Source organism: Phyllostomus discolor, chromosome 2 (assembly GCF_004126475.2).
Source record: "Phyllostomus discolor isolate MPI-MPIP mPhyDis1 chromosome 2, mPhyDis1.pri.v3, whole genome shotgun sequence".
NCBI lineage: Eukaryota > Metazoa > Chordata > Mammalia > Chiroptera > Phyllostomidae > Phyllostomus > Phyllostomus discolor.
In genome coordinates, this window is record NC_040904.2 from 193,737,800 (window position 1) to 193,764,297 (window position 26,498).

At 39.5% G+C, this 26,498-nt stretch overlaps 2 protein-coding genes across 15 annotated transcripts in view; one reads left to right on the forward strand and one right to left on the reverse strand.

Moving 5' to 3' along the window:
* Positions 1-26,498, reverse strand: part of RIMKLB (ribosomal modification protein rimK like family member B) — a 127,823-nt gene that overhangs the window by 77,738 nt on the left and 23,587 nt on the right. The gene's annotated exons all lie outside the window — the stretch shown is intronic.
* Positions 668-14,383, forward strand: MFAP5 (microfibril associated protein 5). 14 transcript variants are annotated; one of them, XM_036019394.1, is made up of 10 exons: positions 668-889; positions 1,429-1,488; positions 2,505-2,540; positions 7,400-7,438; positions 7,764-7,796; positions 8,222-8,257; positions 10,353-10,382; positions 11,324-11,420; positions 11,969-12,042; positions 13,298-14,383. In XM_036019394.1, the coding sequence occupies exons 2-10, from the start codon at positions 1,431-1,433 to the stop codon at positions 13,408-13,410; spliced, it is 516 nt and encodes a 171-aa protein (XP_035875287.1). In that variant the 5' UTR covers positions 668-889; positions 1,429-1,430; the 3' UTR covers positions 13,411-14,383. The 14 variants fall into 14 exon arrangements, with proteins under 14 accessions (XP_035875287.1, XP_035875288.1, XP_035875289.1 ...); XM_036019395.1 differs by having other exon boundaries at positions 11,333-11,420; XM_036019396.1 differs by having other exon boundaries at positions 2,520-2,540.

Consider the following 26,498-nt stretch of genomic DNA (forward strand, 5'->3'; position numbering starts at 1 on the left):
TTGTACTTAAGACTCCAGAAACCAAGATTCTTAGCAAAAACTTAAAGCCAAAAGACAGATTACAGCTGGCACCTCCTCTCACAGAGCTCCTCCACATTTCAAAATGATACAGGGGGTACTGTGTTCCTCAACTTTTTCCAACCCTAAGACAACCAACCTTCTTCTTGGACAGAACTCATACAGTGTCTGTTTTTGGTTGGATGTGGGAATAAATAGGATTTCTAGGAGAAGAAAAAAACAAGAGTCTGAATGTATGGGTCAAGAAAGAGGCAAAGAGAGAAGATAAATACAGGGATACAGAGAAATCTGTTGGTGTTGAATAGAGGAATGTCCAAAAAGAACAAAGCAAGGAAGGAGAATGCAAAAATGATTCAAACAGGGAAGATCGTCATAGATAGGAACAGATTCTGGTAATGTGCAGTAAAACATTCCAAGGATGAGGTAGAACCAATTAGGTAAGAAGAAACCCCAGGGAAGGGGTGTAGGGGGTGGGGGCGCCAGATTGCGAGAGGGAAAATAAGCTCATGGAAGAAAGGCATACACGAACTTGGGCCAACCCTTCTAAGGAACAGCAGTATCTCTCACCAATGTGGTCATAACCTTTGGAATGAGGGTGTGAGTGACTGCAAAGTCCCATCCCCCTTCTCATTTCAGCCTCATTGCACTCCTGTAGCCTGGCTCTCTCTCACACTCTCTTGTTCTCTCCCTCTCTTGCTCTCTCTCTCTCACTCTCCCTCATCTCATTGTTTCAGGAGGCCAAATTTGAAGTCCTTCCCAGGGAGTGGCCCTGTTCATCTTATTCTCCAGCCAAAGTGGGAATAGCGTGAGAAGGGGAGAGACACAGTCAGCAGCCAAAGGACTCGGTGGAAAGAGCAGAAGACCATAGACAGTGAGTTGTCTGATTGTATAAAACTCTGAATAGACAGAGAGTGTGTGTATTTGTATGTGTGCATGTGTGTGTATGTGTGTATGCATTGAAGGGTTGGAGGGGGGCAATGGGGAATGTCACTGAATTTAAAATTGAGCAGATGCCCCAATTCATTTGAATTCATGAAATTCAAATGAAAGAAGACACGAAAATGAGCAGATGATATATACAAGACATAGACATGAAAAGATAAGATCAGACCCTAGGGGTGAAAGAAACCACAGGGTAGGGGCAAGTATGGACCATTTAGAACATAAAATTTCTCCTGACTTGGTAGAAATAAGTAAGGGGAGAGAGAACGGTAAGTGATCAAAGAATGGGATTTAAATTGTGAACTAAATGTTGGGGGAAAGATAAGAGAATAACAGTTTGAATCATATGGGGGACCAGGAAAGCTCCTGGGAGGACAAAGAGACAGGGGCCACAGACATCCTTTCCTAGAACTAAGATGCTGATGTGTCTGAGCATTACAGTGTCTGCTCTTCCCACCACCCTGTTAGATATGCTGCTCTTGGGACCCAAGGTGCTGCTGTTTCTCACCGCACTCATCATTCCTTCGGGTGAGTCTCTACCTTTATTCTTTTCTTCATGAAATGCTAGCTCCCCAGCTATACATGTGTCTGGAGGCATGTGTTAGAGAATGGAGTGAAAGGAGGTTGAGGGGAACTGGGAGAGAGATGTTTGCTCTTGAGTTCCAGAATTGCTGTGAAAGGGAAGAAAGGAATAGATTTTGTGTTAAAGAAAAAAGGGCAGGGATATGGCAAGAGACGACCTCAGACTTGGGAAAAGATACACCAAGAGTTATGAAACTAAAGTGAAATGAAGATACTCATAAATGCATGTTATCCAAAAGAGGGTCACACACATAAATACCCAAGTAAACAAATACCAAAGGAAAAAGAAGCTAATAACACAAATGCATGCACACACATATAGAGACCACCTGATAAGAAACTAGACCAAATTTAAATCCTGTAGAAAAACAGTAACATGTAACACACACTGGCACCAGTGTACACACACATATATTCACACACACACTAAAAATATGTGCCATATATATACACAAAAGGAAAATGATCTTCACAGATTTCACAGAAGCTGGTTAAAAGATCAGCCATAGAAAATGAACGATGGATTTAAAAAAAAAAAATCCTACTCTGTTGGATTGTCTTATTCTGCCAGATAGAGATTTTGAGAAAGCAATTTTTTTTTTTTTGCCTTGCTCAGCAGTTCAGCTAGTGGGATGTCTGTGGGGACAGAAGGACAGACCACAGGAAAAAGGCTGTGGGCCCTCCCTGTGGAACAGGACCCCATTCCTTCTGCTGGGAATGAGAGCAAGAAGGCATGTGCTGAGTCAGGGTAAATGAAGCAGGGGTTCTCAGGAATTCATTGTCTTTCTTGAGTTTTTCCATGTTTGTGTGAAGTACTAATTACCAGAATGATTTTTTATTGAACCACATAAAAAGATAAAGTACAACCATTTCCCCATCATTTTCTGCTTTATCTCATAAAAGCTTTTGGGGGTATAGAGCTGGAATCATTCACATCTCTTTTTCTCCTCCCTTTGGTACAAACTGGACACCTCTAGGAGTCAGTGGTCAAGGAGAAGGTAGGAAAACCCTTGGACCTGGGCTTATCGGGGTTATATAAATGCATGGTCAGTAATACAGAGATATTTGCCAAGGTGTGGGAAATAGGATCTAATTCACTAGTCTCCACAATCCTATTATCCCATTCATAAAACCTTAACTTTTTTTTTAATCTACTGAAAAATGTTTCCCAAGACCTCCTCTATGCCCATCTCTTGCTTCTGCTTTCCTCTATACAATTCTTATCTTGCTCAAAAAACGCCCACTAATCCTAACAGAAAGCATTTGCCTATCCATGTATAACAGTGGAGAAACTAAAATGCAAAGACAGGATGAGAAGTCATCTTAACACTACTGTGAGATTGTAGCACCATTGGACAGAACCCCAAAGTTTTTGCTTCCAAAGGATCGCTTCCTTCAACTTAAACAAGGAAACTCCAGTCAGCATCTCTACTCTGCCTCCAAACATTCAACATATTGTATGTCACCATGTATAATGTGCCCCATGTATAACACGCACCCATGTTTTGTGCACATTATACATGGGAATTATTGTGCCCGTTATTATACCCATGGCATGTAAGCATTATACCCATGTATAGTGCACACCCTACAGTAATTATAATTTATCTCTTACTTTCCCCAATCCTTGTGAGCACAACAGTATGTAACCCATTAATAGGTCATGAAATCAAATTAGTGGATCCCAACTGGTATTTTTTAAAAGAATTAGAATAGATTAAAATAAAAATAGAGTACACGCAAGTCTATCATGAGAGTAAATTATTATCTTTAAACTTGTTTCAGTTTTATGTATGCACTGGAGCATGATATAATTTTTTATATCATGTGAGTTCCGGAACAGAAGATAAAAATATAGAAATAAAAATGTTTTTTTCTCTGTTGTGGGTGAATAGGTCTGAATCCCTAAATTTCTGAACCTAGGTCATCAGATTTCAGCGCCAGTAAAACCAAACATCTGAATTCATTTCTCTGGGCTGGGTAAGGTCCAGTCCTATTTTATGACCTTGTGATGCTTTTCTATCAGAAATATTATAACATAAGATGAAAATGTCTCCTTAAGCTTTCTTTTCAGAGGACATACATTCTAGACAAGTTATTTACATAGTGGAAGCTCATGGAAAAGGTAGGCAGACGAGGGATACGGGGAAGGTGGGGAAGCTGAAAGATATGCAGGAAAGCAGTACTGGGTCCTGAAATCCTGAGACAGCTGGGACACATGCTCAACCCCTTTGCTCTCCCCTGCTGTTTCTGTGAGTGGCTGGACTGGAATGTGGCTAGAGAAAGGGAACCAGGGCCAGGCTGGACCACATCCCGAGAGGCTCCACTCCCCTCCTAGTCTCTGGAATGATTCAGGTCAGTGGTTTTTTAAATATCCTGTGGGATTGAAAGAGACCTGGATTCCTTTCATCAATAGTTGTGCTGAAAAAAGAAAGTTTATACTGAGTGTTCAAGACAAAAATGCTCTATTGTCAGATCAAATGATTTTTCTGTCTGGAATTTCTTTTAAAAGGGATGAGGTAAGCAGTTAGCGAGGAAGGGGGGTGAGGGAGGCAAGTTTCCTCATAATGTTTTGTGTTTTGCTTCTACCACAATGATCAATAACTCTGATGTGCTTTATTAAAATGCTATTCTCATCCAATTTAAATCTGACATTTAGACTGAGGTTAAAAAAAAGGTCAAACCAAACTATGTGAATTTGCTGACCTCTAGTGGGTAAGATAGATTATGACTATAAGCTTTCTACAGTGATGGATCATTATAGATGGGATGTTTGCTATTTGGGGTTTTTTTTAAGTATATTTTATTGATTATGCTAAAACAGTTGTCCCATTTATTTTTTCCTTCCCTTTATCCCTCTCTGCCTGGTACCTTCATTTCCTCCAGCATCACCCCTCTCCCTGCCCTTAGTTCATGTCTGTGGGTAATACATATAAGCTCTTTGGCTTCTCCATTTCCCATACTGTTCTTAACCTCCCCCTGTCTATTTTGTACCTACCAATTATGCTTCTTATTCCCTGTACCTTTTTCTCCATTCTCCCCACCCCCCACTGGTAACCTTCCATGTGATCTCCATTTCTGTGAATCTGTTCCTGTTCTAGTTGTTTGCTCAGTTTGTTTTTGTTTTTGATTTTTTAGTTTCAGTTGTTGATAGTTGTGTTTGTTGTCATTTTACTGTTAAAAATTTTGATCATCTTCTTTTTCTTAGATAGTGCCTTTAACATTTCAATGAGGACTTGGTGGTGATGAACTCCTTTAACTTGATCTCATCTGGGAAGCACTTTATCTGCCCTTCCATTCTAAATGAAAGTTTTGCTGGATAGAGTAATCTTGGATGTAGGCCCTTGCTTTTCATGACTTGGAATACTTCTATCTAGCCCCTTCTTGCCTATAATATTTCTTTTGAGAAATCAGCTAATTGTCTTATAGGAACTCCTTTATAGGTAATTCTCTTCTTTTCTCCTACTGCTTTTAAGATTTTCTCCTTATCTTTAATCTTAGTAATTTAATTATTATGGTCTTGATGTGATCTTCTTTGAATCCAAGTTGTTTGGAACGCTCTGAGTGTTGTGGACTTGCATGTCTATTTCCTTTGCCAGATTGGGGAAGTTTTTTTTCATTATATTTTCAAGTAAGTTTTCAATTTCTTTCTCTTCCTCTTATTTTGTTGGCATCCCCACGATTCAGATGTTTAACATTTAAAGTTGTCCCGGAGGTTCCTAAGCCTTTCCTCATTTTTTTGAATTCTTGTTTTTTCATTCTGTCCTGGTTGAATGTTTATTTCTTCCTTTTGCATCAGATCATTGATTTGAGTCCCAGCTTCCTTCCCTTCACTGTTGTTCCCTGTATGTTTTTCTGTATTTAATTTTGTATAGCCTTCACTTCTTCCTTTATTTTGCACACATACTCAATCATTTCTGTAAGCATCCTAATTACCAGTGTTTTGAATTCTGAATCTGATAGGCTGGCTATCTCCTTGCTTAGTTTTTTTCCTGGAGTTTTGGTCTGTTCTTTCATTTGGGCCATAGTTCACTGTCTCAGCACACCTGTTATGCTTTAAGGGGTGGAGCCTTAGGATTTGCTAGGTTGGGGCAATCCAATTTGCTGCATCGTGGTGCTGTATGTGGGGGAGGGGTAAGAGAAAACACAATGCTGTTTGCTGGGCTCTTGCCCTGCTTTCAGTCACTTCCCCTGCTTCCCACAAGCAAACTGTGTCCTTTCAGGAGCAGCCCTGGTGCTTATTCTCAGGTAGGTGGGCTTGTGTACATTCTAACATCCTGTGGAACCCTCCAGTGGACTCTCCTGTGAGACTGGCAGTTTCTTCCACCACTGCAACCCCCCTATGGATTTTCACAGCCAGAGGTTTTGAGGCTTTATTTCCCTGTGCTGGAACCCTGGGTCGTGCAGTGTGTCTCACTCCTCAGTTGTCCCTTCTGGTTTATTGGCACATGAATGTGGGACATGCCTGGTCCACCAGCCGCTGCCTTGCCTGCCCAGTCTGCCGACCGTTGCCTGGCCCTGTGTCCTCTCTGCCTCAGCTGCCTGTCTCCATCCCTCCTACCAGTCTGGATAAATGTTTCTTCTTCAAATCCTTGGTTGTTGGACTTCCATACAGTTTGATTTTCTGGCAGTTTTTGTTGTTTTGGGTTTTTAACTGGTCGTTATCCTTCTTTTGGTTGTACAAGGAAGCAAAGCATATCTACCTACACCTCCATCTTGGCCAGAATCCCATATTTGCTATTTCAATGTTAACACTGCTTTGTTATTTTGCTTTTTTAATTCAAATGAAGTTGCTCTAGGAAGTACTATTATTTACAGCTTTAGATACCATTTTCTTTTTTTTAAGATTTAATTAATTTATTTTTAGGAGGGAAGGGAGGGAGAAAGAGAGAGAGGGGGAAACATCAATGTGCGGTTGCTGGGGGCCATGACCTGCAACCCAGGCATGTGCCCTGACTGGGAATCGAACCTGCGATGCTTTGGTTCACAGCCTGCGCTCAATCCACTGAGCTACACCAGCCAGGGATAGATACCATTTTCTTAGTTTATCCCAGTATATTCCACCGTAAGTCCTGGACTATTTTTACTTCTTCTCCTCCTGCCTTTGATTTCCAAGATCAATTCATTGCAAGGCATTGTCTACTAACACATGCAGTAACCCTCCCCACTCTTCACCTTGCTTCTCACTGAGCATCATAAAATTACCAACATCACCTTTTATGAACACCCTTGTATATGAGCATATCATTCGACTGATATCCAATTACATCAAAATTATAAATATCAAAATCAATGTCTTAGGAAAAGATAATTTTCATTTTGAGTAAGCATAGCAAAAGGTTGTCAATCCATTCTACTTATTAACAAGTTCTATGATCTTGGGTAAATTATTTATTCTTTTGTTGCTCAGTTTTATCATCTGTAAAAACAGGGATTTAAATAGTGCCTGGCACATAGTTAACTCAGATTAGCCAAATATATTATCATCTGTTAGTACAATAAAATAATGTAAGTTTTTCCTGCCATCTAATGCTGAACCAAAATCTAACTGAGAAAGGGGTGCCTGTGGAGGATTATCTGATGGGCATGTAGTTTAGTTTATTCATTCCTCTAAAAAGACAAAGGAAAAACGTTATTCTAAGCCAAGGACTGCATGGGTATATTCATGGAAGTAGGAAACTATGACATTTGTTTGAGTTACAGAGGAAAGGACTTGGGCTGGGAAACAAACAAAGAAAAAACAATTGTGGGATACTTTGTGTTGGCCACTGTGCTAGACAATTTCACTTATTGGGAATGCGAGGATGGGAGGGGTAAAGAGAGTGCTCAGAAAATGTTTTCTGATTTTTTTATTTAGTAACTCAAGTGACTCAAGAAACATTCACAGACGATCCTAGTAAGCTACCCCTTTAATTTCTTTGCTTTCATACTGGGGATAGGAGGATTGATGATGATGTCTATACAAAGAATAACGAAGACTAGAAAAGAGGTTGGTGGGTACCCTGAACCATGCAGAGCTTACTGTTTATCTTAGATGACACCGATGCTGTAAACATGTCCAATCTTTTTCTCTCCTCCATTTCCTTCTGTGAGTCCTTTACATTTGCCCCCACAATCCACATGCTTTCACCTCAATCTTTCTTGCCTCCTTAGATAATCATCCCTTATCCTGCTTCCCTTTCTACCTGTATTTTTTAATTCTCTGTGTTGTATCTTTGCAGATCTGGTAAATGAACCCCCTACAGATGAAACAGGTAAGTTTTACTAGTTCTTTGAAAATGGCATGATTCTCAATATTCACAATATCTACTCCAGCACTTGAGTTAATCCTATATTTTTATCTCTGGGAAAGACATAGAGGGATGGTGGGCATATTGATGAGTGACAGTGGGGTAAAAGGAAGAGGGGTCCCTAGTCTTCTAGAAGGAGGAACAAAGTAGATTAATAGCTAAAATAAGGCATGAATGATAAAAGCTCCCCAAAATTAGTATAATGTCAATAAAACAAATACTCTGCAAAAAAATTCACAATTACTTCAATTACCTCATTGGAGATAATACACAAAGCCAGTTGTAGGCTTGACCTTGCCCTAATATCTCCATTCTCCTTTTTTTTCATGCTGCCTTCCTTCTTGACAATTCAAAGCCCGTCTTACACCTGCTGTTTTGTGCCTTTTCAGTTCTGGCTGATATCACGCCTTCCGCAGATGACCTGGGTGAGTTCAGAGCTGGGATCCCAGGGCCACTGGGGCCATTCTGGGCTTTCCCCAGAGCCCATTATAGAAGGCAGTACAGCTGGTGAAGAATCCTAAATAGACAGGGGTGCAGTTTCTGCAGCAGTTCCTTCCAACAGTTCAATTTAAATTAATTACATTTTTGATCCCCTAACAAGCAGGCCCTGTGCTAAGTGTTTGATATACAAAACCCCAACATGTGATCTTTCATAGTTCCTAAGACTAGTAAAGGCAAGACAGATAAACAAAGAAATACATGGGGAGATAAAGAAAAACTTTCTAGAAGTGATGGTTGAACTGAATTTTGAAAGAACTGGAGCAAGCCAGGCAATCATGGAGGGGATGTGCATTCCAGCCAAAGGTAATAGCTGTTCAAACACGTGAAAGCAAAACAGAGCTTGGTATATCGGGGAAACTGAGTTTTTTGTATGGTTAGGGTCAAAACCATGAGGAACAAGTGGTAGGACATGAGAAAAGGACATAGAAACTAACAGGTTTTGCTGCTTATGTGCCAGGGATATATAAGTGAACAAAACTAGTTTTCTTCTCCTAGGTATTTTTAGTGAAATAGACAAGATACCCAAATGAACAAATATAATAAACAAGTGAACAAATATAAAAGACTCCTTGACTACATTCCATGTTGGAAGTTAGGCAAGGCTTTTCTAGAGGGCAATTTGGCTAAATTGCTTCCTGAAAGACAAGTTGAAGTGAATCAAGTGAATACAGGTGGGAAGAGCAGAGCTTTGCAGTGAAGAAAATAATGTGGGCAAAGGCATAGGCTGGGAATGAAAACCAGAGTATAGTATATGCAAAGGAAGTTTTCAATCAGGTTTGTGAATTGGAAAACTGATGAGGATGACATTGCACTAGTCCCAATAAAAGATGGTGGCCTGAAATAAGGTAGAGGTAGTGAGGACTGAATGTGAGCTGTAAGGAAAAAAGAGATCGCCCTGGTTGGTGTGGCTTAGTGGATTGAGTGCCAGCCTGTGAACTGAAAGGTTGCCAATTCAATTCCCTGTCAGGGCAGATGCCTGAGTTGCAGGCCCATTCGTGTGAAAGGCAACAGATTGATGTTTCTCTCACATGTTGCTGTTTCTCTCCCCCTCTTTCTCTCTCCCTACCCCTCTCTCTGAAAATAAATAAATAAAGTCTTTTAAAGAGAAGAGGCTGTTGAGATAATATTCAGATTGCCATTAAGTAAATGGTGGCTATTGGGTGGATGGTAGTACCATTCACAAAAGAACAATTTGAATTGGTAAAAGGAAAAATAATTAAATCAGTTTGGGATATGTTTGATTTGAAGGATGTTTGAAAAATTCATGAACTCTTTTATAACATGGCAGCTGGATTTGTAGGTTTGGAGCTTAGAAGAGAGATTTGGGCTAGAAGTATGAACTTGAGAATTCTCTGCACATAAACTTGCAACTGAAACCAAGGAATAGATGGGATCACCTAGCCTACTTCCTGTAGTATCCTATTAGAAACTCTTCCAATCACATTTTTACAGGTAACTCCCATAGTCAGTCTATTCCCTCAAGACTCCTCTTGCTATTTGATTTGTTCTCCATTCTACAAACTAGTACCACATTTAACCAGGCCCTGGGTTAGGTTTGGCTATGGCTATGGCCCTTGCTATTCTTTACTGAATAAATTTTATCAAAGAGCACACAATGGTGTATCTGATTTACAGAGAAGAAAATTTCTTCAGAAGAGCTTCTATAGGACAAAAACCTTTTGTCTTTTTAGCTCCAGGATGAGGCTCTTCTGAGCATAAGGCTCTTTGCTTGAGTCCCTACTGAATTTGTTTATTGTCAACAACACAAAGATACTGTCAATATAATACATTTGTCAACTGTCTAGAAGAGAAAGGTAGAATCGTATTTCCCATCCTAACTTCTAAATCTCTTCAATTGTGTGAATCAAAATAAAGCATTAAGGGTTTTCTTTTAGAAGCTGCTAAAGAGTTATTAACTCATCTGTTTCCTTATCTGCATGGGTGACCCATGTGGGTCTCAACTACAGAGTAGTTGACTTCTAGAACTAATAATAACTGAATAAAATTTTTTCCTTCCAGCCTCACCCAATGATAAAATTAACGTCACAGGTATAATTGTTTTTTGCATGTCTTTTTTCTAAACTTTTTTTTCTTCCTGAGGATTCCTTACCTTCCTGTTCTTTGGAGGGTACATCATCTAGTTTGCTTCCCATTGTTCTCAAAGAATACTTTTAGTATCCTTTATTCTTCTCTTCTGCCTCTACCTTTGCATTTTGATATGAGCTCCTGTCCTAAAAGTCATGGTCAAAAGATTGAACCACTGTTGGCATGATCCCAAAACAATCCTTTGGACTTTATTTGGTTAGGGCATTGGGAACTGACTGCAAAGACTCAGTATTTCTATAGACATCAAGGCTAAAGTTGCTTTCTCTAATGTACTCTAATTCTGATGTGCAGCTAGGGTTGAAAAATAGTTACCTATCTTAGAACTCTCACTCTTCAGAATAGGATTATTAGCATTTTGGTTTGAAATTTCACCTGGATAACCCTAGAAGGACTTTTACCTAGAAGAGCCCTCAGAGATTATTTTAGCCACTTCTGCTTACAGGTAGGGAAGCACCTAAATTTCATTTTAGTAAATTTCCTATTATTCTGCTTTGGTGACCAGGAAGGAAGTGCCCCAACTTATGATTCTCTGTAGAGACTACCGTATTTTTAGGACTATAAGACATGCCAGACCATAAAACACACCTAGGTTCTAGAGGAGGAAAATAGGAAAAAATTTTGAAGCAAAAAATGTGGTAAAATATTTAATAACCTGTGACCCCACTCCACTGCCCCCCGGCTCCCCCACAGCAAGCCAGGTAAGCTACATTCAGACTATAGGAGACACCCCCTTTTCCTCCCAAATTGGGGGGAATGTGTCTTACAGTCCAAAAAATAAGGTATTCTGTATGTTTTTCCCACTTTATCTGTCCTCCTCCATCCCTTTAATCCTTTGTTTGTATTTTTCTTGTTTGTTATGCCTCTCCCTATTTTTTTGTGCCAAGCTCCTTCAGACTGCCGGGACGAGAAATTTGCTTGCACAAGACTCTACTCTGTGCATCGGCCAATCAAGCAATGCGTTCATCAGTTATGCTTTACCAGGTAAGAGACCCCAGAATACCAAGAGAGCATCTTCCATGATAGTGTTTTCATATTGGCAATTATTCAATGAGTAGCCACTACAGAATTTCAGTCTTCCACAGTGGCTACTCATTACGGAGGGGCAGAAGATTTTAGCATAACCCTCCTAGCTATTCCTGAAGGCACCAGATAGAACCTGGAGCCTGGGTGGAGGTATATGGAGAACAGGCTGACTAACAAGTCCAGGTGCTAGAGGGCAAATAAAAAGGGATGGAAGAAGGACAGTCATGAGAGAAACACAAGTACATTGAATTTGTTACCTCATAGAAAAAAGGGTTGAAATGAAAGATCCAAGTCTGAAGGTAGAAAATAGTGGGAAAGAGAAAGTATTAAATTTGTGCAAAGTATCACTAAGAAGAGTAATACCATTTTCTGAAATAACTAGGAAATTCAGATAAAGAAGAGTGGGGAATACAGGAATTAAAGAGGCATCCTAGGCTTAGGCTATTTCTTCTTCTCAATGCTTCTTTCTGTCTCCTTCCTTAACTATGACATTGGGACTATGGCAGTTTACGGCGCATGTACATCATCAACAATGAGATCTGCTCCCGTCTTGTCTGTAAAGAACATGAAGCTATGAAAGGTAAGATGATGTCTGTGTTTTTGATGGAGGAAGGGACAGTTATGATAGAGTTAAATAAGGACACAATGTTAATTGATCCCAAGTCTGGCTTTGGAGAAGGGCTTTTGACCACCCACTTAACTTCCACCAGTCCCCGTTCAACCAAGTTACCACAAATAAGTAATCCAAATAAAGCAGCATTTTAATATAGAAACATAACCCTACAAAAAGTGCTCCCAGATCTTTTTCTAATTAGACTGTAACTCCCAATCTCTCCTGGACATAGATAGAGATTTCTGAAGCTCTGGTTGCATTGACGATCATTCACTGGGGTTCCAGGTAAAAAGGGCAAGTCAGCCATTACAAATAATAGATTCTACTAGTCTGCAGCCATGTTTGTAACTCAAAAGAATAAACAAACAAGAAAAAACACATAATTCAATTAGAAATAGACTGAGCACTTAGAAACCAGCTGTATTATAAACAATCCACCACTTCCAAAGTACCCTTTACATTGCTCATTGTGAAATTCTCAAGGTAAATGAAGGTAGAGAGACTTTATAAAAACAAAAGGGTCAAAACTGTGTGACCATGTATTGTGGGAACAAAAATACTTCTCACCTTCCCCATTGCCTGCCCCCAAAGGTGGCTGTGGTTGGAGAGGGCACCACAGACAGGCCACTTCTGACTCAGCAGCCCGCCTTGCACTGAGTTGCTGAGTAAGAGCTGTACTTAACTTCGCAGAAGGAAATTTGCTGCTTGTCCCCAATGGTTTTGTGCAAGACACCTGCAAGGGAAGCACCTTGAGATTGAGGATGAGTATTAGGGACTCTAAGCACTTTCAAGTGTCTCTGGGGACTTAGTTAAGTTAGCTATTTGTACAAGGTAAACACTTAAATATATAGTGATTGGACCTCATTTTTTGCTACTCAATAAGTCACTGAATAGAAAAAGTATGAGCTAAATGCATAAAGGAAAGTAACATTGACCACCTGTGCTAGGTACTTTGCATACATTGTTTCACTTTACTACAAGTAAACTAATGAGGCAGGTATTTTAATACTTATTTTACAGGAAAGGATAGTGACGTTCAGAAAAATTAAGAAACTTTCTAGTAAGTGGTAAATAACTAGTAGGTGGCAGGGCTGGGATTCTAACTCAGATCTATTTCTCTCCGTTTTTACTCCACAACACTGGAGTCTTCTCGTTCTCTTAAAATATGAGCCCTTGGGATCTTTCTCCATTCTTATCCCATCACCCTCTGCTTCTTTTCTAGATGAGATTTGCCGGCAGATGGCTGGTCTGCCCCCAAGGCGACTCCGGCGCTCCAACTACTTCCGACTTCCTCCCTGTGAAAATGTGAATTTGCAGAGACCCAGTGGTCTGTGATCATCAAGGAAGTGGAAAAAAGAAAAAATGTGCGGTTGGGAAGAGAATGCTCTACGAAGAGGGAACTCCTTGTCTAACCGTTGTCAGCTAACCGAGTATTTCGCTTTTGCCCCTACTCTCCGATTTTTCACCCAAAGAAACATTTATCTCATTTCCGGCACTCACAACACAAAGTCTATATTATTGCGTGGTTTTACTGCTTCCCAGTATCATAGACATAGTAGATAAATGATGACCAGGTGGCTTATATATAAATATTCTATGTACAATTTCCAGGAAAAACAAACTTATGGTTAGTAATATTTACTATTGAATCTATCTGAGCTAGATCTTCGGACAGAAGGAATTGTTACTGTCTATTTTGGCCATAAAACTCCATGAACTTTCCTCTTAAGAGTTACCAAGATTAACTCCCCATTTGTCTGTAATATTATAGTACTTTTAAACTATTTTTGCTGATTGTCATAATATTTGCCTGGCAAGTCCTCTTTATGAAAAGCATCATGATAATTGTTGTAGTCCTAAAAAATTATCCAGAGCCTAGAGTTATATAATCCTACTAACAATATATAAAGCCCCAAAATGTTGTCTTCTGCTAAGCTCAGAGGCTGAGCTAAAGAGAGAGGAATAGGCCAGATAAAGAACCTGGACTCATGATTCTTATTCAATTTTTTTATGCAGTTGTCTAATCAGCAAGCCAGGCTGGGAAGTAAGTCTCATTTTCTTACTCATTTATGGTAGTATTGGGGTTAGTCCACCTCCAGAATTAATTAGAAAACTAATGTCAGACCGTATCACTGGTCAGAGTATCTGAGTTACTCCTCCTCCTTCCATTCTTCCCACTTAACCAAAATCCTTAGAAATTATTATGCAAACAGATTCTGGAATAGCCTGATTTGGGGCCTAAAAAAGCCATTCAGATCTGAACTTTAAGACACAGGCATAAAGTTTACCTAATGGTTTGTAAAAAAAAGAGTAAATGAAACAGTTTTTAGACAATACACAGCCTTATCCTGGGTCTAGCTGTAACCAGGTAGCCTCAGATAAGTCATTTTCCCTCATCAGGCCCTGGTTTAATTTCCCTGTCTTTAACATAAGAAGGTTTAATTTACACTTGTTCTAAGGTTTCTTTTAATTCTATGATTCTCAAGATTTAAATGCATTGTTCATATTTCTTGAAACCTAGAGATGATGCAGTCTAATTCACAATGAACATGTCTACTTTACAAGGGGGAAAATATCCTACATTAAATGGATAGTGATTCACAGTATAATAGGACAAGATCCCAGTATAAGTGGCAAACTATGTAGCATGGACCTTCCATCTGAATAACTCAGTAACCATCTTAAAAAGCCAATGGAATTCAAATGGAAACTAGGGGACTTAGAGACAACCAGTTACATACAACAGAATGCCATTTGGTAGGGAGTGAATTTTTTTCCTATTGCTGAGAAAACTACCCAATTGAAGATTGGATTCTTGCTGTTAAGAAGCAATTTAGCTTAATGGAATTTGCACAACTGGTTTTAAAAAATGTTAGAAAAAGCCCCAAAGTGTGTAATCTCTGTTCCACAGCCTCCAGAAGTAAATGTACTCATATATAGACAGATATATTAAATGCACATTGTAGCCACTGTAGAGAAATCTCAAAGGCACAGAGTTTCCAAGAATGTCAGAACATCTTCATGAACTTGACCTTCCTATTCCATATTGAACGAGAGGTTGCATTCCCACCAGAAAGCACCTCAATCCCAGTATTATGTATATTGCAAATTAAACAATTTAAAATAATTTTTTTGTAATTTCCTTCTCAGAAAAGAGAAGTGTTATGTCTGGTTATTTATTCTCCTATTCTGTGTTTAGAAAGTACCCCTGAATTCATGCTTTTATCCCACCCTGAAAACTAAATACCAATATTGTTCAAATTTCTCTATTCCACTATTCTCCAATGTGCCCTTCTTCACTCCAGTTTCCAAATTTATTTACCCTCCTCCAGATATGGCCCTTCCTCATTTCACCAGAAGATTCTTTTTTCTTTTCTGCCCCCTTCAGAACCAATTTTCTTGCAAGGTGAAGTTTCATGCCTTATTTTCACTTCTCTTTTGCATGATCAAATTCCCGTATTTTGCCATTTCTGTGTCTTTATGCTCTCTACCTGTTTTACTCTTCTTGACATGTAAACCAACATTTCTAACTCACTTCCCAGCCTTTCTTTCCTCATCCTTATAAAGTCTTATTTTCCCTTATAGCTTTCCCCTAAGGTTAAATTTTCTAAGGGGTTGTTTTTGGTCCCAGTTCTTTCACTTTGTATTCTCTTCCCCATTGGCAGAATTCTGTTCACCTCCATTTCTTTCTTTCTTTTTTTTTTTTTTACCCTTCACCCATTTTGGGTCCCTGATGTCCTAGTTTTCTTTCCTTGTGCCTCTCACAAAAACATGAAAAGATTTGAACACCTTTTACTCTGTAAGGTATTAATACTATCCTTTTCCTGGTGAGTGCAAATGACAACATTCTCAAGCAACGAACTTATATTTTGATGAGAAAAAATTACTTGAATCAAAGCTATGAATCTTTAATGTTGCAATGAAAAGATTTGGTTAAAAGTTAGGCCTTTGGGGAGATCAAATGCCTTCCTGGCACCTTGAAGAGATAGCAAGCCTATCTGCCCACCCATAAGATTTACCCTTCCCTTCCAAAATTGAGCTGATCTGGCTCTGAGCCTTACTTTTTCCATATTTCACACTTATGATTGAATAAAACTCTTCTCCTTGAATGAACAAGTTCTGGAAATTCAAGTGTGCACTGTGCTTTCTAAATATAGTTCTATGCACACTTTCTCTGAGTATTCTTTTGACTTGCGGGTGGAAGGTGTAAACCCCAGCTGGTCTCTTCACTTCTGAGCCTTACTTTTGATAACATCAAGCAGTATATATTGCTAGCCACAGGCTCCGCCCTCCTCTGCTTCAGGGTGCTGTGGCAAAAGCTGAATGTTTAACCAAATACTTTATACGTGGTCAGAAGGTGCAAGCAACTTGTAACCTCTAAGTTTCCCCCTTTCCTTTGGTACTGAAGCAGCTATAACACAGTGAAGAAAGAAATCTGAGAAGAAACAGAAAAGAAGCTACAAGAGCACCAAACGAGGGATAAGGAGATGGGAGAGTAATGACAGGTTGTCATCAGGGCAGGCGAACCAGGAGACTAGAAGATGGGAATTCACAAACCTATATGGAAGAAGGGAATCTGGCAAGTGTGGGGAAGAGATCCCGAGAGATCTGGAACCTTACAGGGTATGATGGGAGTATATCAGAAGCACAGTGGAAGAGAGGCAGGATTGAACTTATAGTTCTGTAAACTCAGGGAGGCAAAGATTTGGTTGAAAATGCAACATTCCAGTGAAAATTGAAGTCCTTATCCTGACTGATGTGGCCCAGTGGATTGGGCAGTCTCTCTCAAACCAGAACGTTGCTGGCTTAATTCCCAATCAGGGCACGTGCCTGGGTTGTAAAGGTCCCCGTCTGAGGGTATGCAAGAGGCAACTGGTTGATGTTTCTCTCCCTCTCTTTCTCCCTGCCTTCTCCCTCTCTAAAAATAAATTTAAATCTTTACAAAAAAGTGAAATCCTTGTATCTTTTAGTATTTTCACCAACCAAACATCAGCGAAAGTGCCTTGTTGAGTTTCTCTGTGGTGGAGAAACAGGTGGCCACAGGTTCTTTTTTTTTTTTTTTTAAAGCTACCCAAGCAAAGTCAGAAGCATCAGTCAAATGACAACTTCTGGGTAGACCCTAAGTTGGAAAAAGCAAGCATTTATATATAGAGGTGCAAAGCCCATATCTTCCTGTTGACAAATCAAGCTTCACTTCACTTCAAACCCTCAAATTAAAAAAAAAGTTGATAATGGCTTTTTTTCAATTTGTCCAATCACTTTCAATGAGGTTCTAGTATTTTCCTAACCCAGAGGTCCTGCATTTTTTTTCTATCTCTAGTGGGTTTTTTTTTCTTTTCCTTTGTTTTGTATGTTTATTTAGCCATACATCTATACTGTGTAGCTTTATGGAGTACTTGATTAAATTTATGAAACAATCTATAAAGACTGAATTCAGAATGATCTCATAAATTTGTGTGAGATTCACCTCCTCCCCTGAATCCCTAATGAAAAGTAACAGATGAGATTTGAGCAAGTATGTGGAAATGTTATAATGGAGAATAACCTGAATCGTATTTAAGGGATTGATGACCATTGCGGTATCAGCTGCTTCATGATATACTGTTTACTAATATGTTGTTCTGTCCTAAGTGGTCAAACCCAGGAGTCACAAAAAAAGATAAATTAGAAATGCACAACCTGGCTGGCATAGCTCAGTGGATTGAGCATGGGCTGTGAACCAAAGTGTCGCAGGTTTGATTCCCAGCCAGGGTACATGCCTGGGTTGCAGGCCATAACCCCCAGCAACTGCACATTGATGTTGCTCTCTCTCTCTCTATCTCCCTCCCTTCCCTCTCTAAAAATAAATAAATAAAATCTTTTAAAAAAAGAAAAAGAAATGCACGGAAAAACATTGCTACCATTTGTATAAAATTACACCCACATATGTATCCACCTGTTCTCGAAAATGGATGAGACTTTGGGGATAAGCTTATTTGTATCATTACTTTGACACAGATAAGTTTATGAAATATGTAATATTAACATCAAAATCAATAGGTGTTGAAAACAAAAATTACTACAAAAATGTTTATATAAAATCATGAATGACAGCTGCTTAATTGGTTAAGAGAAACCAATTTCTTTGCTGCAAAATAATCTCTAACTTCATAAAGTGAAACAAATATGCTCTTTTATGTTACTATTATCTTAGAGAAACTGAAAGATCTGACATAGGGTAATAATTGATCAAGGTACAATAACTTATAAATTATGAATTTAATTTTTTTAATCATTGTTCAAATACAGTTTTCTCTCTTTTACTCCCATTCCAGCCCACCCACCCAACCCTCCCCACTTTCCTCCCAATACCACCCTCCCCCTAGTTTTTGTCCATGTGTCCTTTAAATTTGTTCCTGTAAACCCTTCCCATTCTCCCTTGAAATTCCCTCTTCTCTCCCCTCTGGTCACTGTCAGCCTGTTCTCTATTTCAGTGTCTTTGGTTATATTTTGCTTGTTTCTTTGTTTTGTTGTTAAAGGTTCCTGTTAAAGGTGAAATCATATGGTATTTTTCACTGCCTGGCTTATTTTGCTTAGCATAATGCTTTCTAGCTCTATCCAAGCTGTTGCAAAGGGTAGGAGCTCCTTCTTTCTTTCTGCTGTATAGAATTTCATTGTGTAAATGTACCACAGTTTTTTGACCCATTCATTTACTGATAGGCATCTAGGTTGCTTCCAGCACCTAGCTATTGTAAATTGTGCTGCTATGAACATCAGGGTGCACAGGTTCTTTTGGATTGGTGTTTTAGTGTTCTTAGGGTATAGTCCCAGCAGTGGAATTGCTGGGTTAAAAGGCATATCCATTTTTAGTTTTCTGAGGAAGTTCCATACTGCTTTCCATAGTGGTTGTACCAGTCTGCAGTGAATTTAATTTATAATTAAAATACAATTCATAAGAATTACCATATGTTCTAATGGCATAGAGCAGGAATAATTTCTCTCTTGCCACATAGAAACTAAAAATATATCATTTATGCACATAACTCCTAGATCTCAAATCAACATTGTTCCAGGTATAATAAAATTTGTATTTATGTGATCCTGTTCATCTTAATATAAAAGAGTGGGGGTATGTTTCATGGCCAGTCCTATCATGACACTTGCTAATGATGTGATATTAAGTAACTTCACAACTGTAAGCTGTTCAATACATCTGTGGTTGTGAGAATTAACAAGATCATGTTTTCAAAGGTATTGCACCTATACAATTTTATATTTAATAAAATGATAGGACATTTTTTCTACTTAAGCCAATTGATTTCTCCCTATTTGTGTGTGTGTGTATGTGTGTGTGTGTGTGTTTTGAGAGAGAGAGAGATAGAGGAAGACAAAAATCAATTGGTTGTCTTCCATATGCACCCTGACCAGGGATCAAACCCAAAACCTAGATAGGTGCCCTGACTGGGAGTTGAACACACACCCCTGTTGGTGTATGGAATGATGCTTCAACCAACCGAGTCACTTGGCCAGGGCTTTCCCTAACTGTCGGAGGGGCTGGCTCGAAGTGAGTAGGCAGTACCAGGTAACGGGTGGGCCAAACCATAAATACTAGTTTCATTTCAGTTCAAACTTTCTAATTTAAATTTAGTTTTTTAGGAGAGGCTGGCCTATTGACCTCTGGTGTGCTTGAACTTGAGAGCTTTGGATGGCAGATAGGGTTTAGTCCCTTGAAGTCTCTGGATTAGTCAGGAATTCTTTTTTACGGAAGTGAAATTCACGTGATATAAATTAATCATTTTAGAGTGTACAATTCAGTGACCTTTGAACCTACATTGTAGTATAACAACCACCTGTATTTACTTCCAAAACGTTATCACCCAAAAAGAAAACTCCTATCGCTCTCTATTCTCCCCTCCCCTCAGTTTCTGAGCAATCATCAATCTGCTTTCTGCCTCTCTGGACTTACTATTCCAGATATTTCATATAAATGGAATCATATATATGGCCAATTGTCTGCCATAATCAAGATTTTTAAGATTATCTGTATGGGGCATACATTACTAATTGCAGAGCATATCCAAAACAATTGTCTCAGTAGGGAGAACTTTGATTTTACTTCTTTTATGCTGTAGGCATACCTCCTTTAAGAAACCTGGGGATGAAGGTCTAAAGTAACCAGGATGTATGGGAGGCAGGGCCATGTTGCTTAAATTATCCAAAGTGCTGAGTGTACTGAATGAGTTTGTGGTGTTTTTGACTAATTGTGCGGAGGTAGTTGACTCTTCCGGCTCACCTCTAGTAACAAAGTGAAGGGATCCTCCGATGGTACTTTTAGCCAATGTGTGGGTGGCTCCGGGGAGGGGGAAGATGTGGACATCAAGGCGGAGGAAACCCCTCTGAATTACGTACTACAGAATTTGGAGCTGCTGACACAGTCAGGCACTTCTTAACAATGGAGATTCCTTCTAAGAAATGGGCTGTTAGGTGATTTCATAGCGTGCACAGCATGTTACTATACAAAACATGTGAGATTAAATCAGGCAGAAGAGAAAATGATGCACTCAAGAAACTCGGTAAACACGAGACTGTATGACGCTGCTGGCATAATATGGCCTACAGTTTACAGCACACTTTTTTTATAAGTAGAAAAAGTACACTCTAAAATAATGATTAAAAATGTAGTGTAGTAAATACATAAACCAGCAACATAGTTGTTTATCATTATCAAGAGAACCAAGGAGGTAGAATTTGCCAATATGATTCCAGGACTTCCTACAGCAGGGGATGATCTGTTGGGGATTGTTTAGACAGAAATACGGTGTGAGAAGCTCAAAACTACTCACTCACATTTTATTACTAAATCAGAAAACTTTGAACCATGGGAACAGATAGCTTGGTGATCACAATTTATGTTTTTGAAATATCCAGTTTTCTAAATAAATCAACTATTGTTATATATATATTTTACCTCCTTTTTACTACCCTTATATATATATAAAGAACATACACATATATATTTTGATCCTCACCCAAGGATATGTTTATGATTTTAAGAGAGAGAGAGAAAGGGAGGGATGAAGAGGGAGAGAGAGAAAGAAACATCAATGTGAGAAACAATTCGTTGCCTTCCATATGCACCCAGACCAGGGATTGAACCCACAACCTAGCTATGTGCCCTGATTGAGAATCGATCCCTCAACCTTTTGGCCACCTGGCTAGGGCTGGTAACATAATATTTTATAAAATAGTTGTTCTTTATAGACCACCTTCCATGCACTAAGCAACATGTACAGTCATTTGTTTGCATTACTTTTAACAGTTCTGCAAAAACTTGTTTCAACTCTCTGAACCTCAGTGCCTGAAAATCAGGATAATAATCCGTACCCATTGGACTTCATTGAGATAATACATGGAACACGCTTAGTACAGAACCTGGCATTAAGTACGTGCACAATAAAGGTTAGCTGTCATTGCCATTATTGTTCAGGTTTTACACATGGGAAGAAGAAAACATAAGGTCTCAGACAACACACTCAAAAACACTTTGGCGGAGACAGAACTCAAACCGTTATGTGCTTGATTACAAAATTGCAGTTTTCCCACCACCCTGTACTGTATCTTGTATGTGCATGATCAATGAAGCTTCTTTAGTTAATTTTCCCATCAAAAATAACATTCTTTCTTTAGCCCTCTTCCCATCCCTAGGCTTTTGATGAATGCTTGCTTAGCTGCTCTCTCAACCTCAATAAGCCCCTAGCAGCTGCACAGCAGAAGTTCAGTGAGTAATTCCTGTATAGGTTTAAAGGCCTGTCCCTCAACTTCTTCATACCCCAGAGAAATAAAGTAATATGCCTGGCAGTGAATTGAGAAAAACAAAAATAAGGAAAAGCAGAAGTTGAAGCACTCCAAAAATCACACTTTTACCCACAAAAGACCCCTTTTGGGGCTCTTTCAAAAACAACAAAGTATCACATTGAACAATCTACCTGCTGTCCAAAAATAGTGCTTGGGGAGCCAATGTCTAAACTCTTTGGCCTTCAGACACAGGAATGCAGACCATGGAGGAGCCCCGGGGGGCCTTCTGGACACACATGCTGGCCATAATGAAACCTCACCTGTGCTGCCCGTGGTAAAGATTGTGGTGGTGAAGTCCAGGTGTCCAAGGCTTACCTCAGACACCAGAAGCACAATTTCCAAGTCATGTTGTTTTTGTCAGAAATAAACTAACCAGGTTGTCCTGGGGTTTTTCAAGAGAAGTTGGTAAAGGGAGAGGGCAGTTAGTAAGAAAAATAACTTAAAAATAGCTGAATGAAACCCCACAAAATTGTTTTTTTTTAATCTCACTAACTCTAGGAATGAAAAATGCTATTGTAATTATTTAAAAAATGTATTTTTCCATTCTTTAAATGAAGGACAGTGACCAGGGAATCCAGCTTTTAGAGAAATAAAGATACTTTCTTATGCTGAAGAGATCATACCTCTTTAATAACATTTTCTTACAGCCATTATGCAAGCTACTTAACTCTCAATTTTGTTAGGAAGTTTTCCTTAAGAAGCTTGTATGAAATATGAATAACACCTCAGTTTTATCATCCTCATTGCTTTTATATGAGCCATCACTCAAGCCAGACTGTGCTACTCATGGCTGCCAAAACATAAAACGTGCATCCAGACAGTCCTGCCCTCGCTCCTGTTGTTCCCGTCACCTGGAGAAAAGGTGAAAAATGTTAGCAAGCACATCCCAAACATCCCAGTTACCTTGCTTTCACAATCACACACAGCGGCTAAGTAGATCCTTGGAATGACCATAGGAGGAAAGGGTTCTTTCCCCATGTCACGGTTCCCTAAGTCAAAGGGCCTGAGTCTCTCTACCTTCAAAGACTGTCCTCCAGGAATGCGCTACTCAGTACTTTTGTTTATTAAAATTGTAACCGTTTATCCAGGTCTCAGTGAAGCAGTGATTCTCTTCGTCCTCTGAACTCAGTGGTTCTGTCCTGTTACTGGGATTAGAGCAGAGGGGAGGAGACGGCTGTTTGGGATGCTTTAGCAAGGACTCGTGCTTTCTATAGAGAATTACAGAATTGTTGTTCCCAATTATTTCCCCTGTCAAACTATAAAATAAGAAATGCTTGAGTGTTTTCTTGTCAATAAAATTAAGCATAATAAAGTAAAAAAAAAAAAAAAAAGAATGCTTGCCCTAGCTGGTGTGGCTCAGTGGATTGAGCGCTGACTTGCGAACCAAGGGGTCCCTGATTGGATTCCCAGTCAGGGAATGCCTCCATTGCAGACCAGGTCCCCAGTGGGGCACAACCACACATTGATGATTCTCTCCGTCTGTCTCCTTCCCTTCCCCTTTCTAAAAATAAATAAATAAAATCTTTTAAAAAGAAGAAGAAGAAATGCTTCAGTATCTGAGGATATAATCCCAAACAATCTATATGAGGCTGAAATTGCCGTGGAATCCATGTTTTATCTTCAATATTTGCATGTGCTACATTAGCAACCACACTCATGGGCCTGCCAGGTATGGGCTTACTCTGCATACAGGGGGGAGTTCAAATTGTTGAAATGTGTTGAGATGTTCCATGTCATGAGGCCTTTTATTTTTTACATGGAGGTGGGAGAGGAAAATGGAGAAAGGTTATAAGCTTAAGGAAAACTAATGTGCATATTTTCTTCTACTCTGAATATTTTATGATTAAAATTACTTTTTACTGATTTTAGAGAGAGAGAAAGGGAGAGAGAGAGAAACATTGATTTGTTTTTCCACTTATTTATGCATTCATTGGTTGATTCTTGTATATAGCCTGATTGGGGATCTAACCTGCAACTTGGGCATATCAGTGCAATGCTCTAACCAACTGAGCTACCTGGCCAGGGCTACTCTAAATATTTTTTAAATAAAAAATACTGGTTTTTCCTAATATTTGCATAACTTTTATGTTCTAGGGTAGCATATGTGTATACTGGTTCTGACCTCTCCCCGGTCTATTGCTACACACTTTGGTTTGGGCCTCTATCCAAACATGCATATCCTATTTAATGAAGAAGAGAGCTAGATGAATACTAAGGCTCCTTCCACTTTGAGATGCTATGATTCCATAATTTTCAGGTTTCTCTTTTATTAACACTTAATTATTTCATATGTCATTTAAGTATTGTCTTTTTTAAATATTTTACTTATTTATTTTTAGAGAGGGAAGGGAGGGAGAGAGAGAGAGAGAGAGAGAAACATCAATGTGCGGTTGCTGGGGGTCATGGCCTGCAACCCAGGCATGTGCCCTGACTGGGAATCGAACCTGGGACACTTTGGTTCCCAGCCCACGCTCAATCCACTGAGCTACGCCAGCCAGGGCTAAGTATTGTCTTTTTAAAAGATTTTATTTGTTTATTTTCAGAGATAGAAGAAGGGAAGGAGATAGAAAGGGAGGGAAACATTGTGCGAGAGATACATCAGTTGGTTGCCTCTCACGTATCCCCCAGTGGGGACCTGGCCTACAACCCAGACATGTGCCCTGACTGGTAATCGAACCAGAGACCTTTTGGTTCACAAACCAGCACTCAATCCACTGAGCCACACCAGCCAGGACAGTATTGTCTATTTTTAAAGCTTTTAATAAAATTATAAATTCCTTGAAGAACTATAATGTACATCATTGTTCCCCTTCAAAGCTTAGCCTTTTGCTTTCTCATAGTAGGCCTTCAATAAACAGTAAATGAATGAATTTCAGTTTTCAAAGATGGTGCTCACGCTCATCATATGTTCTAAACTCCCTTCTTAGGTAGAACCAAGCTAGGTAACAGCACAGAAGAGAAAAGTAATGAGTCACAAGATGGGAGGCAAGCACATTATGTTGAGAACTGCTCTGCTAATGCAGGTACCAATCCTGAGCAAAATCCTCCCAACCCTACACATCCTCTGTAGTGTGAGGGTGACAACACAGCAAGCACTCCCATGCTGGTCTTAAGAACTGAAATCTTACTCAGGGCCATGAAAGTGGAACCTTAAAGAATGGCAGGCACAGAGAACAAAAGGGGTTTTAGCTGTGCAGACCCTGGCTCGGACCTAGATAGGAGCCCTGAGAAATGGAACTCCCTTAGAAGAAGTTCAGGTTCATCAAGCCTAAGGGATCACAGGCTCCTGAGGACAGTGCACTTGAGCCAGCACACTCAAGCCCTGGAAGCTCAAAAGGACAAGGAAGATGATGGTAGTGACACTGTCTTGTTAGTACATTCCCAACAGGGGAGCTAGAAGCAGTGATGAGACCCAGTAATCCCACCAGCCTCTGGTCTGGTTGGACCACTGGGGGCTGGCAGAGTGAGCTCTAAGGTGAAGACCTGGGGTCCACAGGATAGAACTTTGTTTTCCTCCATAGCCCCAGTGCCTAGCACCACAGCTAACACCTAACACGTGCTCTGTAAATAGTTCTCAAATAAAATGAACAGACACCGTAAGTACGGCTAATGGCACTGGAGAAAGCGAGCTCAGAGGAGAGCTCTCCCTCAGTAGGCAGGGGGACCCATACCTCAGAAGATTCTTTTATTAAAACTGGGTGACGCTATAAGAGGACAGTACAAAAAAAGTTTTGTTCCATGAAAAAAACATAATTCAGTTAGTAAAAAGTTATCTTTGACAAAGAATAAAAAAAGGTGCTGCTCATAAATTACTTAAAAAAAACACTTTTTGAATTGCTCCCAAGCGAGCAGAACGTCAAAATAAACACGGCAGCATTTTTTGCTTTCCAGAATCTTCATTTTCAAACTGAATTGGAAAGAGTCTTCTTTATGTTGTCATACACTAAAAGGTAAGATTTTCAAAAAAGGAGATATTATATAAGAATGTATTTTGAGTATTTTGTGTTGTGTTTTTAGCTTTACTGAACACCCTATCAACTCTACTTCATAAAATGGCAGAAATAAATAACCACAGATAAATTCTCCTTCAGAAACCAGTTTGAGAAATTGATTGAATAGCTGCCTTTCTACATTCTCTCCCATACTGCCTGGCTCATGAGGCTCCTCATCAAACTGAAAGAAGGAGAAAACATTCCGGCTGAAAAGGTGGCCAACAGGTACTCTTTTGACAAAATGAAGAGCTCAGAGTCCATGTTTCAATTAGGTTTAGATTTAATTACATGCTAGGCCAACTGTCTAAATTTGTTACACGGCAGAAAATTTATATCTTGTGCATGCCATTTATCCAGTTTGCCTGACATGTGCTGTGTGGAGAACAGACTGCAGCTGAAGAAGGGCGGGAGCGGGGAGACCAGTTGGGAGGCTAACTGCAATAATTCAAGTTGCTTGGACCTGGAGGTGGTGAAAAGTGGTCCAGTTCCGGAATTTACTTTGTAAGCAGAGTTAACAGGATTTGCTAATGGATTGGGCCTGGGATTTAAAAGGAAGAGAGCAGTCAAGGAAGACTTCCAAGTTGGTCTGAACAATGG